We start from the raw sequence: 15,381 nt of genomic DNA on the forward strand, positions 1-15,381 counted from the left end.
TTGATGGAAACGTTAATTTTAGCATTCTGGAAAGTATTCTCTAGAATAGTAAAATTATTGTTTCGGAAAGCATTTTCCGGAAGTGTGTTTCTTATATAATTCTAGAAAGTTCTTTCCAGAACATTAAATTTAGTATTCCGGAAAATATTTTTCGAAATTATGTAACAAGCACACTTCCGAAAAATACTTTTCAGAATAAAAAATTTATTATTCTTAAATATATTTTCCGGAACAAAAGCTTTATTATTCCGGAAAACACTTTCCGGAACAAATAGTGAGAAGAATTACTTAAAGGAAAAAATGCATATGGTTTGACACCTTTCCCTTCGATACTAAACCCGCTTACAACTTATAACAAAACTAAAATGGGAAGAGGATAATGCAGAAATTAAAAAGGGAAGAAAAGGAGATATGGAGGTGCAGAGAAAAAAGTAAAAAAGAAGAAACGAGGTGTACAAAAGAAATAAGAACGGTGAGAAGGGAGGTGAGGATAATTTAGGAATTTATTATTTTCTAACTTATAATTTTTCAGATTCACACCTCCCTTCTCACCGTTCTTCTTTCTTCTTTGTGCACCCCGTTTCTTCTTCTTTACTTTTTTCTCCGCACCTCCATACCTCCCCTTTTTCCCTTTTCAATTTCTGCATTATCCTCTTCCCTTTTCAGTGTCGAAGGGAAAGGTGTCAAACCTTATGCATTTTTTCCTACAAGTAATTTTTCTCACTATTTGTTTCAGAGAGTGTTTCCCGGAATAATACAGCTTTTGTTCCGAAAAGTATATTTAGGAATAATAAATTTTTTATTCTGAAAAATATTTTTCGGAAGTGTGCTTGTTACATAATTCCGAAAAATATTTTCCGGAATACTAAATTTAATGTTCCGAAAAGAACTTTATGAAATTATATAAGAAACACACTTCTAGAAAATGCTTTCCGGAATAATAATTTTATTATTACGGAAAATACTTTCCGGAATGCTAAAATTAACATTTCCATCAATATAATCATATTTAGTTAAAAGGATATTTTAGAAATTTTATTTTAAAAAAAGAGATCGGAGGTGTATTTATAAAAAATAAGAGGTATATATATCATCACCCTTATAATAATAGGTACAACAATTTTATTCGTATAAAAGACTTATACTCAAATTATATTTGAAAAGGATTTTTTTTAAAAATTAAATTACAATTAGAAAAGTTAACAAAGTTTGTAAGTCATTTTCTAATCAACTTTTTAATAAATAAATACAAGTGATTAACAATGTTCAGTATCGTTGGCCCAATTATTTGCCTCCAGTTATACGCGACCATTATTTTTAATTTTTTAGTTATAACTTACAATAGCATCGTTGCATCCAATCACTATAGTAACTTCGCGAGTTGAAGAGTCGCTGCCGGCTACGACAATAACAACTTAACAACAATCTAAACAAAAAGGAAGAATATTTTAATAATATCTTTTAGAACTTTGATAAAAATTAAAAATTAATGTTTTTGTAGAAAATTGTTATTACTTTGTGTAATTTTATCGTAATTTAATTAATACTTGAATAAAATTATTTATTTAATTCTTATTCTTAAAACATTCCTCAATAAGACTCTTGTAATAAAACTAAATAGAAATTCAACCCCTGGGAGCAGACGCAAACGTATGTAACACGTCCCACGTTTGCTTGGCGGGACCAATAGGACACTGAAATTGAATCCATATAGCATCATTAATACGTCTTTATCCTTAACATGTATTTATCTTTAATTTGTCGTCTAAAACGACAAAATTCAGAAGTGATGTTAGTAATACTTTTTTTTTTGGTTTGTTGGAGACACCTCAAAGGTGAGATAGCTGGCCCCAGGATTTAACGCGACTGCATACATAAGGCAGGATTCAAACCCCTGACCTTGCTTAAGCGTGATCAATCCCTACCGCTAAACCACACGTTTGGGATTAACGTTAGTAATACTAATACGTCTTTATTAATTAAAACATTCTTAATACATGTTATTAGTTAATTTTTGAAAAATTGATTAACCTACCTCACATAAATTATATTTTAAAATAAGAATTGATTTTTAAAAAATAACCTACAAACATGGTATTAGAAAGTATGCAATAGAGATGAGATACATGTCTACGTTGACCTGCAGCGAGAAGAGAGAAAGCGTAGCAGTAGTTGCATGAAGGAGATGATGATGGGTCTCTTACAATTACAGGGTTAGAGAGAAATACACGGACACTTTGATTTTTCTGTTGGTCTTTCGTTTGTACGAATTACGAAATACGATAATAGTAGTAATATTGTAAATAACAGCACGTGCATCGAAAGTTTCATTTAGTATTTGTTCAGTTAAATTTGTTGATAGTTAATTGCGTCAGATCCGCCATGGTCGCAGCTTCGGACACCTTTGTCTGATTTCCTCTTTCTTTGGATTCCACTTCTCATGGGACTGAGTCGAACTTCAAGACCTGTTCTTCCATCCAAATCTCCATTTCATAGTCCCTCACATTCTCGCTCTAAAACCATGAAGTGAGTACCTTATCTTTTCCCTTCTCTCTCTTTAATCGATATATATGTGTTCATGCACTCATGTCTCACAAACATTTTCGATCAGCTGGTTATGTCAATTTGTATAGAAGGAAACAAATATGAAGAAAAAGAGAAATATGATATAAATGAAACGAATGTGTGCTTCCAGGATACTCATTTTGGAGCTATCTCTTATTTATTTGGAGCATTTATTCTTGTTTCTCTATGAGTTCAAATCTACATAATCTTTTATTTGATTCGGACAAGTATTGAATTGAAATGTGCCCACAATACTCGTTTCCAGAAAGAGTGAATTTAGTTTGCCAGTAACAAATATATTTGCTTAAATCAAATTCATATCTCTCAAGGAGTACGTAATGTAATGATTCAATTCATACCTCACGGGATTAGCACCTATATACATGAAGTCCTTTCTTTAATAGAAGAAGAACAAAGAATGCAAGGGATTATTTTATTAGAGTTGACACTTACGAGAGAAAGTGGAATTAAGGGATCATTTGTGGCCTATGATCCCTTCTGTACATAATAACATAAGATTGTTTTTTTCCCTAGCGTTGGTTTGATGGGTTTATGGCGAATTGGCGATAGTTGATGATGATTATTCACAACCAAGGACCAAAGTATTGCATTGCTGTAAACTTTAACTCATGTATAAGGATTTTTGAAGCTATGTTCTTCAGGACAATAACATGCTCATGGTTTTGTCTTATGTATCTATTCACGTGCTTCAGAACTCTAATACCTTTGACTGTGTATGCTCTTTTTGCAATTACGGGTCTTCCATGATTTGGATTAACTACACCACCTCCTCGACACACTTGACCATTTAACTTACGGATTTCTGAAATTTAGTTCTATGTAAACATTTTATGTTTTTAACACAGATTGCTGCTGCTGTATTAAATGGTTGGAACTTAAAACCCTTCATGGATTATAGTATATATAGTGTATATCCTGTTTATACTAGACTAGGAAATGTTGTAATGGGAGCATAAATCTATTAAATTTTTCACTACTTCTATACATTTCATGATGTCGTTATATTAAAGGTACATGCCCACAGTCTCATGAAGCAAACATGATAGAAACTCCAAGGCATGAATTATAGTCAGAACTTAACAAGGATGAACTAGTTTATGGATCTTTCCGGTTTGGGCGATCAATTATAGTCAGGCCTAATATTGAGACTGTTACACTTTGAGTAGTTTATAGTTTATAGTTGGAAATTTGTATACAAAATTTTGCAGCAAATTATCATTGTTTAAAGTGGGGTTTCTTATAAATCTGACGTTCAAATTTTGAATATATATTCCTTGTTATATTTGTTTTGACCAAAAACACAATGCTTTAATAAAATTAGACTCGAAGGTAGAAACTACAATCTAATGGTGTTCTGCTCTTACAAATACATAATTGTGTATTTGAAATAGGTGTAGTTTTCCTTCATTTAAGGTTTTGAAAACCTGTTGCTATCTCAACAGTCACTAACACCTATATCTTAAATTGCACAAACAGATCTTATGAGATGCTCTAGGATGCACTGGTATTACATGCGAACAACCAAGCTCATATAATGAATTAAACTAACACGCATCATTATTCTTAACAGAGTGTACCATATAACGATTTAAAATTAAATACATCATTCTTAAAAGGGCTTATTACGTTTATGCACTCGTAATTTTCATTAAGAAACTATTAGTTCCTTAGCATTGAGAAAAATGAGACCCTAGAGGTCATTCTTCACCCAATTCTGTGTTATTTCTGCTTTCCTTTCTTTTTCTATGCCTGACTGAAACGATGATTTTCAGCTATGGCTTGCTCGTGCCTTATTCTGCTTCATTTATATATCTTCTTTTCACAGGACAACACAGATCTTTGGTGTGTCTCTGTCGCTCATTCTTATCAACTTGGCTGCTATTATGGAGCGTGCAGATGAAAACCTTCTTCCATCTGTCTACAAAGAAGTTAGTGAAACATTTAATGCAGGACCATCTGATTTGGGTTACCTCACATTCATAAGGAACTTTGTTCAGGGATTGTCATCTCCTCTGGCTGGTATACTTGTTATCAACTATGATCGCCCAACAATTCTTGCTGTGGGCACTTTCTGCTGGGCTTTATCTACAGCTGCTGTGGGTGTTTGCCACGATTTTCTTCAGGTTGCATTCTGGAGAGCAATAAATGGCTTTGGTTTGGCAATTGTGATTCCAGCACTTCAGTCTTTCATTGCTGATAGCTACAAGGATGGAGTGAGAGGAACTGGATTTGGATTGCTGAGCCTTATTGGTAACTTAGGAGGCATAGGAGGTGGTGTTTTGGCTACTGTCATGGCTGGACAACAGTTTTGGGGCATTCAAGGATGGAGATGTGCCTTCATTTTGATGGCAACTTTGAGTGCATTAATTGGATTCCTTGTTTTACTATACGTTGTTGATCCAAGAAAAAGACTTCCCGCCACTCGTGATGCTCTTGAGAGTTCAGACAGGTAATGACATTTTGCAACCTACATCACCCATGTGGCATTCAGCACAATTTTTAGGCCTTCATGCTATCTGCTATATTGTTTTTGTCCTCGTGAATCATGGATAATAAAATATCTCTTCAATTTGTAATTATTGGTAAATCATCTGTTTGTGTTAGCAGGGTTGACTCTATCTATAAAGGCAATGCTAGTGCAGCGTCAGTTTGGATTGATTCTTGGGCAGCCACGAAAGCAGTGATCAAAGTGCAAACATTTCAAATAATTGTCTTACAAGGCATTATTGGGTCACTGCCATGGACTGCCATGGTGTTCTTCACAATGTGGTTCGAACTAATTGGTGAGCATGAAACCAACTTTTTTGCGTAGCTAATTTGTAAAAGTTCTCTTTTATTATCTTCTTTAAAATCTTATTTTTAAGTTTTGCATAAATTAATTTCAGTTTATAAAAAATTTATTTCTATTTTTCTTTCTCTCAGAAGTCCTTTTAAAAAAGTTTAACTAAACAGATCTATAGATGCTAATGCAGCATAAGAAGTTACAAAATTGTATTTTTCTAACAGTTGCACTACAAATCAAGATCACTAATTGCCTACTCAAATATACTAACCTTTATCTTTTATGAGGGGTGATGACTATAATCTGTGTCCTACATTACATATGAAGGACAACTTTTATCAACTTGCATGACACGATGGATTGATATTGTGCAGGTTTTGATAACAATACGTCAGCAACTCTCCTGAGTCTTTTTGCTATTGGATGTGCTATGGGCTCCTTCATTGGTGGATCAATAGCTGATCAATTATCACAAGTGTACCCTCATTCTGCTCGTATCATGTGCGCACAGTTTAGTGCCTTTATGGGCATTCCATTCTCATGGATTCTTCTTAAGGTGATCCCTCAGTCAGTAAGTAGTTTCCTTACCTTCTCTGTCACCCTCTTTATAATGGGTCTGACTATCAGCTGGAACGGTGCGGCTGCCAATGCTCCTATGTTTGCTGAGGTAGTTCCCGTCAAACACCGTACCATGATTTATGCATTTGATCGAGCTTTCGAGGGCTCGTTTTCTTCTATTGCGGCTCCTTTGGTTGGGATTCTTTCTGAGAAAATGTTTGGTTATGACTCAAAGTCTGTTGATCGCATCAAAGGATCTACACCAGAGGCTCTTGCCTTGTCAAAGGGCCTTCTTTCAATGATGGCTGTTCCATTTGGATTGTGTTGTTTATGCTACACCCCTCTATATTACGTATTTAAGCGGGACCGTGAAAATGCTAGAATGGTTGCAGTGAAAGAGGAGGAGATGATGTGATAATCACTTTTTTTAAGAGGCCCTCTGACTATCCTCTGCTTGTGAATTGGGTCCCTATTTGAATGGAGCTTAGAGCTCCAAGAAAACGTGCTATCATCTTCCCCAGTACACACAACTTTTGAAACCAACTTCGATCATTTGTTTTCTATTCGAAGAATCCAGATTAACCTACATTCGTGGTTCTGTCATGTCGAGGCTTCTTACTGAGGATTGTACTCCTTCTGACTTGAGCCATTGCTTATTCTTGAGATGTCATATCTAGCGGAGCGGATCGGAAATATCATTCATGCACACGTCTTATTAGCTACAATACAAACTTAAAAACATATTCAGGATAAGGAAACTCATGCTCATACTGTTTTTTGGGAAGATCATTTTGATTTCCTACAATTGTACACTGTAAAATACACAAGTAAATTTGCATTTTTTATTCGACTAAACGGAAAAAACTCCATGCTAGAAAAGCATTTTTTTATAACTTCAATTTTTTTGGTCGATGAAAAAGCACACGACCTGGAGAAGAAACTTCAGTTTATTTAGTTTCACGCTGACTGTACTAGGTGAAAAAAATTGAAATCCCAAAGGTTAAAAAACATTGAACACGCTTTGCAACTCTACAAGAACGAATACGGATTTCTACTTTATTGGGTATCTAGAACCATTAAAAGTAGCTACCACGCCACTCACATCAACTAGTTTTTTATGACGGACAGAAAAACAAATTCCTCCAAGTAACAAATCTAGTTATTTTATGCAATGCCCATATTATCAATGCTCAAGGCTCTATAGGCTGAGTTGCAGGAGCATCTTTTAGTTTACTATGAACCCAGACAATAGATTCGGTAAGTTCTTGCCAATAACCACGCTTGAATAGAAACATTAAACTAAAAGACTATATGCAGAAAATGAAGAACCATAAAATAAGTTTGGGTAAACTTATATCAAAATTCATTTTAAAAAATTAATACAAAATGAAGTAAAAAATTTTATAAGCCAAAATTAACTCATGTAAACTAATTTGTAAAAAAATCCTATTAATTTCTCCAAAATCTTATTTAAGATATACATAAACTAATTTTAATTTGTGAAAAAACTCATTGATTTCCTTCTTATTTTTTTTCTCTAATAAAAGTGTCCCAAAAAGCTTATCCAAACATAGGTCTGTTTATTGGCTTCGCAGATAAAAAGACAAATCAATTCATTTGTGAGCACAAGTGATACCTTGGATTAAGTTTGAGAGTCGAGAATGAAAAACAATAGGTGCAGGAAATAATCATATAAAATGCATGGAAGACATTGGATCAGCCAAAAAATAATCCAGGGGAAACAAAATACTAACATTGATCACTGAACTCGTTTACTGCTTGGTCCACTTCAACATTCAATTAAAGCACAGAGGTTACAAGAACATTCCACTTGTTTGGCTTTTGGACGTCTTAGGAACTTGGCCTGTTGCTCCACCAAGAAAAATAACAACTGACAAAAGTAAAATCCAATTTTTTTGATAAATTTTACAAACCAAGCGCCTTCAAGTATTGATGACATATTTGAACAGGAACTTGAAGGTGTCGAGCAAAGGTCTAAATACAACGCGGGAAAAAGGTTTGTCCCACATACCCTCCAGCCATTGCCCTCCTCACATTAGATTCAAACATCTTTGGGTTGTCTCTCAACACAGCAGCGGCTTCATGATTCAGTGGATCCTCGTAATTTGGTTCCTGCACAACAAGAAGAATGATAGATTATTCTCAAGATTCGAAAGAGGAAAAACCCAAAACGGAAAAAAGAAAACAAAGTAATACCGTGAAGAGATGATACAAGCCATAGATGACAGTGTTTATATTAAGGACAGGTTTCCAATCTTCACGTAAGATGTTGAGACAAACATTTCCTTCCAAGTCAATATTTGGATGATAGACCTACACATACCATATGATGCTACAAATAAATTTATGTTGAAACAGTAAATGAACATGACACATTCACCAAAACTAAAATGAAACGCATACTGTGTACAAAATAATGCACAAATTAGAGCAAAAAAGATAACAAGTCCATCCTACCTTTGTCTTGCACTTAACCTTTGGTGCTTCATGTGGATAAATGGGAGACACTTGAAAGGAAAACAAAAATGTGCCACCTCTGTAACAACAAACATAACAGTGGAGACTGGTGAGCTTTTTCTCAATTTTTTTCATCATTTTGCAGGAGTGAGTACAAGTCTTTACCAAATTGAAAATTTTATTTAGCATTTAAATAGTAAAAACAAAATAAACATAAGATGAAGAATACATAGGGACTTGAATGCCTTCAACAAGAGTCAATTAAAGTTTGAGCACAAAGTTTAAAATTGTATGTATCTAAAGATGGAAACTTCTTTACAACTTACAAGTAATATCCATCATCAGGTCGAATTGAAACTTCAAAGTTCATCAGGTCATCTTTGCCATTGGGGAATTGAATGGCACAAGATTTTGGTAGATTCAGCTCACTTATATCTGAAAGATGTAACACAACACTGTGACAACAACTTGTATAACAAAATAAAATGGCAAAAACTACAGGCCCGGGAAAGGTTGAAACAAGAAATGTCTTGGAGCAGCAACTAAAACACTACAGCTAGAAAAACAAAATCACAGTTTATATAGAGAACTCGTAACACTTTATAGGGCAACAGCAATAAGTCTGCAGGAGAGTATTGGGGGGGAGGGATTAAAACCAATCTCCTATTCCCAACAATAAAAGGGTTAATTCAGTTAAAAACTATTATAGCATGAATTTGCTAAAGATTCTAATATTTGTTTTTTCTAGTTTTCTTTGGTTATATACTGAAATATATTATTTCAATGTTATAATTCGCCAATGACAAAACCTCTGCATCCTACTTAAACTAGGTGGAGATTCTAGCGTATATTTTCAAAGAGCATGCCACCCAGACAAATGCACTTACCAGACTCTTACCCCAAAACTCAAGGTTTTATGCTCTCTTCTATACCTCATTTCTTTATGAGGGTCATGCCCAAAGATGGAGTAAAATATCGGGATGACCACTATTCTAATACTCTCTCTCTCTCTCTCTCTCTCTCTCTGTATATATATATATATATATATATATATATATATTAAACAATTAATATTATAAGCTCAAAAACAAAAAGTAACTCAAAATTTATGCATTAATTATCTTCAATAATAAAATTTCAAGTACCAAAACAAAATATTAAATGAAGTTAAGGAAACAAAGTGCTTAAAAATAAAATCTATCTCAATTAGGCCCATCAAATCAAACCAAAAGAGAAGGGGAAAAAAACATTTGGTCCATTGGCCCAATTTTCCCAACCCTAAGACCCCAGCAGCTAGGCACTCAGCGCCCCCCGTCCCCCCTCTCTTTTTCTCCCCTCTCAGAGATTGTCAGAGAGCAGGAAGAAGAGAACAGAGCTACCAGAAGAAGAAAACGAAGCCACTGGAGAAGTGAGGAGGAGGAGGAGAAGAACAAGTTAGAGGCTTAGGTCTCGAGGTTGACAAGGAGCAACGCGCACAAGTCAAAAATAAGAGAAAAACAAAATTGAAGGGAAAGACAAAAACCCTCATTGAGAGAGGGTATTTTCAAATGCCGCCCCACACCTGCCGCCCCAACCCACGATGACACTGCTCCGCCATTTTTGCACCCACTCCAGCCGCTTCAATAAAATGCTACAGAACAGCTTCCCTGTAGTGGCACCATGCTGCGTCGGTCTGCTCCGGCCACCATTGACAATATAGGTTCAATCTACCATTATAACATTTCCTTATTTGATATTATAACTTTAGACAGAAAAAAATGTAAATTATAGTTGGCTAAGAGTAATAGACAATAATATATATTGTAAATTACTCACCTAAGCCAGAAATAGGAAGTAACACAAAAATCATCTTGTGAAACAAATCCAGATTTTACAACAAGCAAAGAGAAGTATGACATTCTGTATGAAGCAATTTACCCTTCAAATTTTCACTTCAGTTTTTCAGCTCAGAAACAAAAAAAACTATGGACAATAATTTCTGTCAACTATGCTTTTTGATTTTCAACCTATATCAACTCAATCCCTAGTAACTGAAAAAAGTAAGGCTGAAAATCTTATATTTGTTATCAATTCATATAATCTATTTATGACTTCAGTCTTGTCCCCACCTCTCCCTCACACCTCAAGACCAGGCCCCTACAAAATTCCTGCTCATTCAATTTCAAGCTACACAAACAGCTTTTACATCAAACTTTCATGGCTCACAATACGAGATGTCTGATTGAGCAAAAGTATTAGCATTAGACCTTTTATTTTCCTCTTGCTCTCCCCGTTTGCATTGTTTTGAATTTTGGAACGCCACACAAATTGAGCATTGAGCATGATAAAACATACAGGAGATACTCTAATTAATAAAAAGAAGAAAACCTTTGTGAAGACGCAACTCCCCAGCACTTTGCTTCTTAATGGGTGGTCCACCACTTGCATTTTCTGCGAGTTCTCTCTGCTTTTCCTTTACTTTAAATAGTTTAATCATAGTCCTACAAGAAAACACCAGCTCCAGCATTAGAACACATTCTATCATAGACCGATAAAATATCCAAGAAAACAAGATCAAGAACTTCCATCCGAAAAGAACAGCAAGCAGGTAATGACAATGATAATAAAATAACAAAAAACAATAATAAAGCCTATCAAGCTCTTTCAAAACCTCAGAATCAGAAAATCATAGAAGGCCAACAAAGTATACCATATTTTCTATTCTGAATTGTTGACCTTATGCTCAACAATATACATTAAAATGACAAAAATACTTTACAAGTGTATTCATCCAAACAGCAGCTTTCCCTAACAACCTTTTAGTTGGACAGCAATAAAACGATTACAAGCTTAATAATTGAACATTATGAAGTACCAACACAGACGCCAATCACGATACAGATACGGACATAATTAATGTCCAACATATAAGACACGTGGCTAGGAATAGGAGTGTTAGATAAGTATTTAGTTAAAATCAAACGTGAGTTCACTTCACTCTCTTAGCTCATGTTAAAGTCTTATTGGAAAGGTGTTCAGGTTGTGTCAAAGAGGTGTTTAAACAACATAAAAACTAATTATGACATTATGCGTGTCTAAAGTATGTCTCACAAGTTGTCGTGTCAGAAATGCCAATTCGGCATTCTGTAGATGTGTCTATGGTTCATAGGTTGAACAAGCTACTTTAGGCATTTGACTTCACCAAGAACAGGTCAGACTTTAAATAAAGAAACACGATCATATCTTAAGCATAATAAATCCAAGGCAAAGAAGCAGTAATACAGTCTTTCGTATGTTTCTTTTTCTTTTGTAAATATAATCAAGCTCAGCAGTTTGAGCTACTCGTTTAGAATTCCTTATTCCCTAACAAATTCGAATGATAGATGATCAGAAGATCGCGTTGAAGAAAAAATTATTCTGGCCCATCAAAGAGCACTGCGATCTAATAAGAAACTAGTAAATCGACGCGGAGAAAATGAAACAATCTACTCGAGAGTTCTTTCTTTAAATAAATAGAGAATCTAATCCTATATCAATCAAAGGTATAGCTAAATCATGAATTGCAGTGATGCAATTGAAAAATAAGCGAGCAAAAAACCCTAACACAAAGGGATCGGAAAATCAGAGATAAAGGGAATAAGACAATGGATAAAACAGAAAAGTCAGAAAAAAAAACAAGAAGGAAACAGTAATAGGGAAAAGGAATGAGATTTGTAAGAAAGAAGGAACCTGGTTGAGAAGAAAACGCAGACACGATAAACAGAGTTTTGGGGTTTTCGCAGCTCAGCTCTATTTTCTCTTTCGCCCCTCATAAGCCTTCATAATCATTATATATATCCATACATTTTTGCTGATACATATCACCTTTTTTTAGAAGAATATGTTGCTTTTTCGACACGCTAAAATTTATTTTATATTATTATTTCTTAATATAAATTGAACTTTTAATAGTACTTTAATTTATGTAATATATAAGATAAATGTTTGATTTGTATAATTAAAAACTAAAATAAATATTTTAATTATATAAATCATATTTTAGGTTTATAATAAAAAATATATTGTAATAGTGAAAATGAGGTAATTTTTACCTTTTATATTTTATTGAAAATAAGATTACAGTAAGTGAGTCGACTCTTTTATATACATTTAAAATAAAACAGTAATGTGATTATAATATTAATCAAGAGGTAAAAATAAATAATGGAAACCAAAATTAAATATTATGGTTGTGATAGTTATAGATTTTAGATAATTAAGCTATTTATGAAAAGGTTGTTATGTTAATATCAGTTACGGCTAGCTTTTTTGGTAGTCAAACAGAACCCTTATTCTAAGAGGTGGGTGTCTCGTGATGATGGTCTTGGTAACACATGTAGAGCGAGTTTTGGAGGTGTCATTTGGAATCCCAATGGTACTTGGATTGCAGGGCTTTGTGGACATATATATTGAGAAATCTGAAATTCTTTTAACCGAGCTCCTGCAAATTCATCAAACAGGGGCTTCAACCATGCTGTTTTTCATATCAGGCACTCCCTCACGGGGAGCATTTTTACCTAGTTATACAAGGTGCTCGTAGTGATGAAGCCTTTATGGTGTTTGAAGATCCTCCTATAGCGATCACCTTACATCATTGTTGACCTGCAAGGCGTAGCATTTTTACATTAATAGTTTAGTTTCTTCTTTCTTTTTGTTTGTGTTATTTGTCTCACCAAAAAGATTTTAGATAACTAAAAAAAAATTAAATATATGAATTATACTTTTTATTTATGATAAAAAAAATTATATTGTGTTAGGGGAAAAATGATATTTAATGTCTCTATATTTATGAGATGAGTGGTAAGGTAATTGAGTCTAATAAGTGGTTTATCTATGTTCACAATCTTACCGTACAACCTTTTCATGTTATTTTTTCTATTTTCTCTATTCTCGGTTTAAGCTTGCACATTTAACCTTGGGTCCACAATGCTATAATCTCGTTGTCATCCAATGTCGGCCTTCCTTTTCAACGCAGCATGGCTGCGTTGTCTACGCGACAACCGGAGAACATCCTCGAAATGGCCGGCAAGGGAATCGAAAGTGCGCCATGCTCCCATGATGGATCCAAGCTTCGACGCCCTCCATTACAACTTCACCGCATCAAACCTTACAATTCCACATGCAATGACCACTCCACAAGCAAACATTACAAATGCGAGATTTTAGAGCAACTCCAACGTCAATATTATATCTGACATGAACACTATTAGAACATTGAAAAGTATATTTTCAGCGTTGGAGATAAATTTTTGAGGTTCTATTTCCACAAGTGATCAGGTTCTTGGAAGAGATCTGTTTCTCTTCTCTTGTTGACTCATATTTCAAAATATATATATTATTAAAATATGATGCTATGTGTTTTTTATTATGTTTAATAGATATATTACGAGGTCCATTAGTTTGTTGATTAACGTAAAAAAGTTAATTGAATTGTTTAATAAGTAATGTGATGTGATATTATAGAAAAGTGTATAATATTATTAAAGATTAAATGAGAGGAGAAATTTTAGTTGAGATTTTGATCGGAGATGTCCTTAGTATTTTTAAATGTTTCCAAAAGTGAGATGACAAAAAATAGTTACAATTTTGTAACGATCCGACAAAATACTAGTTTAGGATTCACATGCAATAATATTTGGACATTTATGTAACATATATATAAGATACATAAAATATAAAATAGTTCTTATTTATATGACTAAAAAACACAAAATCTCTTATAAGGCTATACACACACACATATATATATATATATATATATCCTGAACATATATGCATTATATATCAAAGAGCAAAATACTTAAAGTATAAAACCTATCGCTAGTCAAGCATCTCTATAAAATGGATTGTATCAAAATAGTACAACTCAAAACTAGGTTATCTCCAACATGACCCTGCACGAAGCACGTTATCTAACCTAATTTTATTTTACTTTCATACCAAATATGATCATTGTTTAACAAGGAAAAAAAATGAGTTTGTGAAAGAAATAACATAATAACAAGTAATGAGGTTACAACTCAAGCAACATAAACAACTTATATCAATAAGTTAGCTCAAAGCATAATATCAACTTCAATCATCATTCACAACTTATAATTTTTCTCAATACAAGCAACTTTAGGCACAATTTAACAACTTTAAACAACTAATGTGTCGTCATGCATGTCAACTTATGGGAGTCTCTAACAACTAAGGTGTGAACCTAATATGATCTTAGTATGCATAACTAAACCTAATATGACATTAGTTTGTCGACTACCCTCCAAATATTGTGTACATTTTTTGTAATTAGTTAAGGATTTTAATCCTTAACTTCATACCTTACTCAATTGATCAATTCTTAATCAGTATGGTTTGACCTAGACCCCATAATAGTATACATAAAAATTAGAGGAAACAACTTAAAAATAATTTCTCATTCAAGAGGCAATTTACTCATTAAAGGATTTTCAAATTTGGACTCTCAGAGGACTACAACTTATATCCACACAATGAGATATTTTAACTTCTAAAACAACTTTACTCTCCTCTAATTTTTATGTATCTTAACTTAAACATGCATCATATGTCTATACAACTTAACAACTGTAATTAACTTACTTTATACAACTTTAATCGTCATACAACTTACAACTCAACTAGCTTTCATTCATAAGCATATATATTACAACTTAAACATCATTATATATTATTTTAGATCAATATATAATGAACTAAAATCATACAACATCATATATCATGTAAGTAATCAATATACTTAACATATTTCCAACACTCAAACAACTAAACAACAAGTTCTCCTTCAACATAACCACGTCCGACGTCATTCACCCAACACCCAACATATCATTAAGGTGGAGAGCCTCTAGTTCACTCATGCCTAGAGTTAATCCACGTGCATTTGATGTAAATGAGGCAAAGAACCCCTATATCAATCATGCTCGACATAACTAAAC

General features: G+C 33.6%; 2 protein-coding genes across 2 annotated transcripts; one reads left to right on the top strand and one right to left on the bottom strand.

Moving 5' to 3' along the window:
* The first annotated feature begins 2,075 nt into the window (after positions 1 to 2,075).
* On the top strand, positions 2,076 to 6,781 carry LOC109799958 (Major facilitator superfamily protein). Its single transcript, XM_083067109.1, has 5 exons — positions 2,076 to 2,213; positions 2,393 to 2,526; positions 4,412 to 5,035; positions 5,194 to 5,369; positions 5,743 to 6,781. The coding sequence occupies exons 2-5, from the start codon at positions 2,441 to 2,443 to the stop codon at positions 6,339 to 6,341; spliced, it is 1,485 nt and encodes a 494-aa protein (XP_082923235.1). The 5' UTR covers positions 2,076 to 2,213; positions 2,393 to 2,440; the 3' UTR covers positions 6,342 to 6,781.
* Positions 6,782 to 7,654: 873 nt separating this feature from the next.
* Positions 7,655 to 12,265, bottom strand: RCE1 (RUB1 conjugating enzyme 1). The gene is made up of 6 exons (XM_020361571.3): positions 12,113 to 12,265; positions 10,772 to 10,884; positions 8,731 to 8,839; positions 8,405 to 8,483; positions 8,144 to 8,260; positions 7,655 to 8,059 (listed from the first exon to the last, which is right to left on the bottom strand). The coding sequence occupies exons 1-6, from the start codon at positions 12,193 to 12,195 to the stop codon at positions 7,922 to 7,924; spliced, it is 639 nt and encodes a 212-aa protein (XP_020217160.1). The 5' UTR covers positions 12,196 to 12,265; the 3' UTR covers positions 7,655 to 7,921.
* Between the last annotated feature and the right edge of the window lie 3,116 nt (positions 12,266 to 15,381).

This window comes from Cajanus cajan, chromosome 11, assembly GCF_000230855.2.
Source record: "Cajanus cajan strain Asha chromosome 11, NIPB_CcT2T_4, whole genome shotgun sequence".
NCBI lineage: Eukaryota > Viridiplantae > Streptophyta > Magnoliopsida > Fabales > Fabaceae > Cajanus > Cajanus cajan.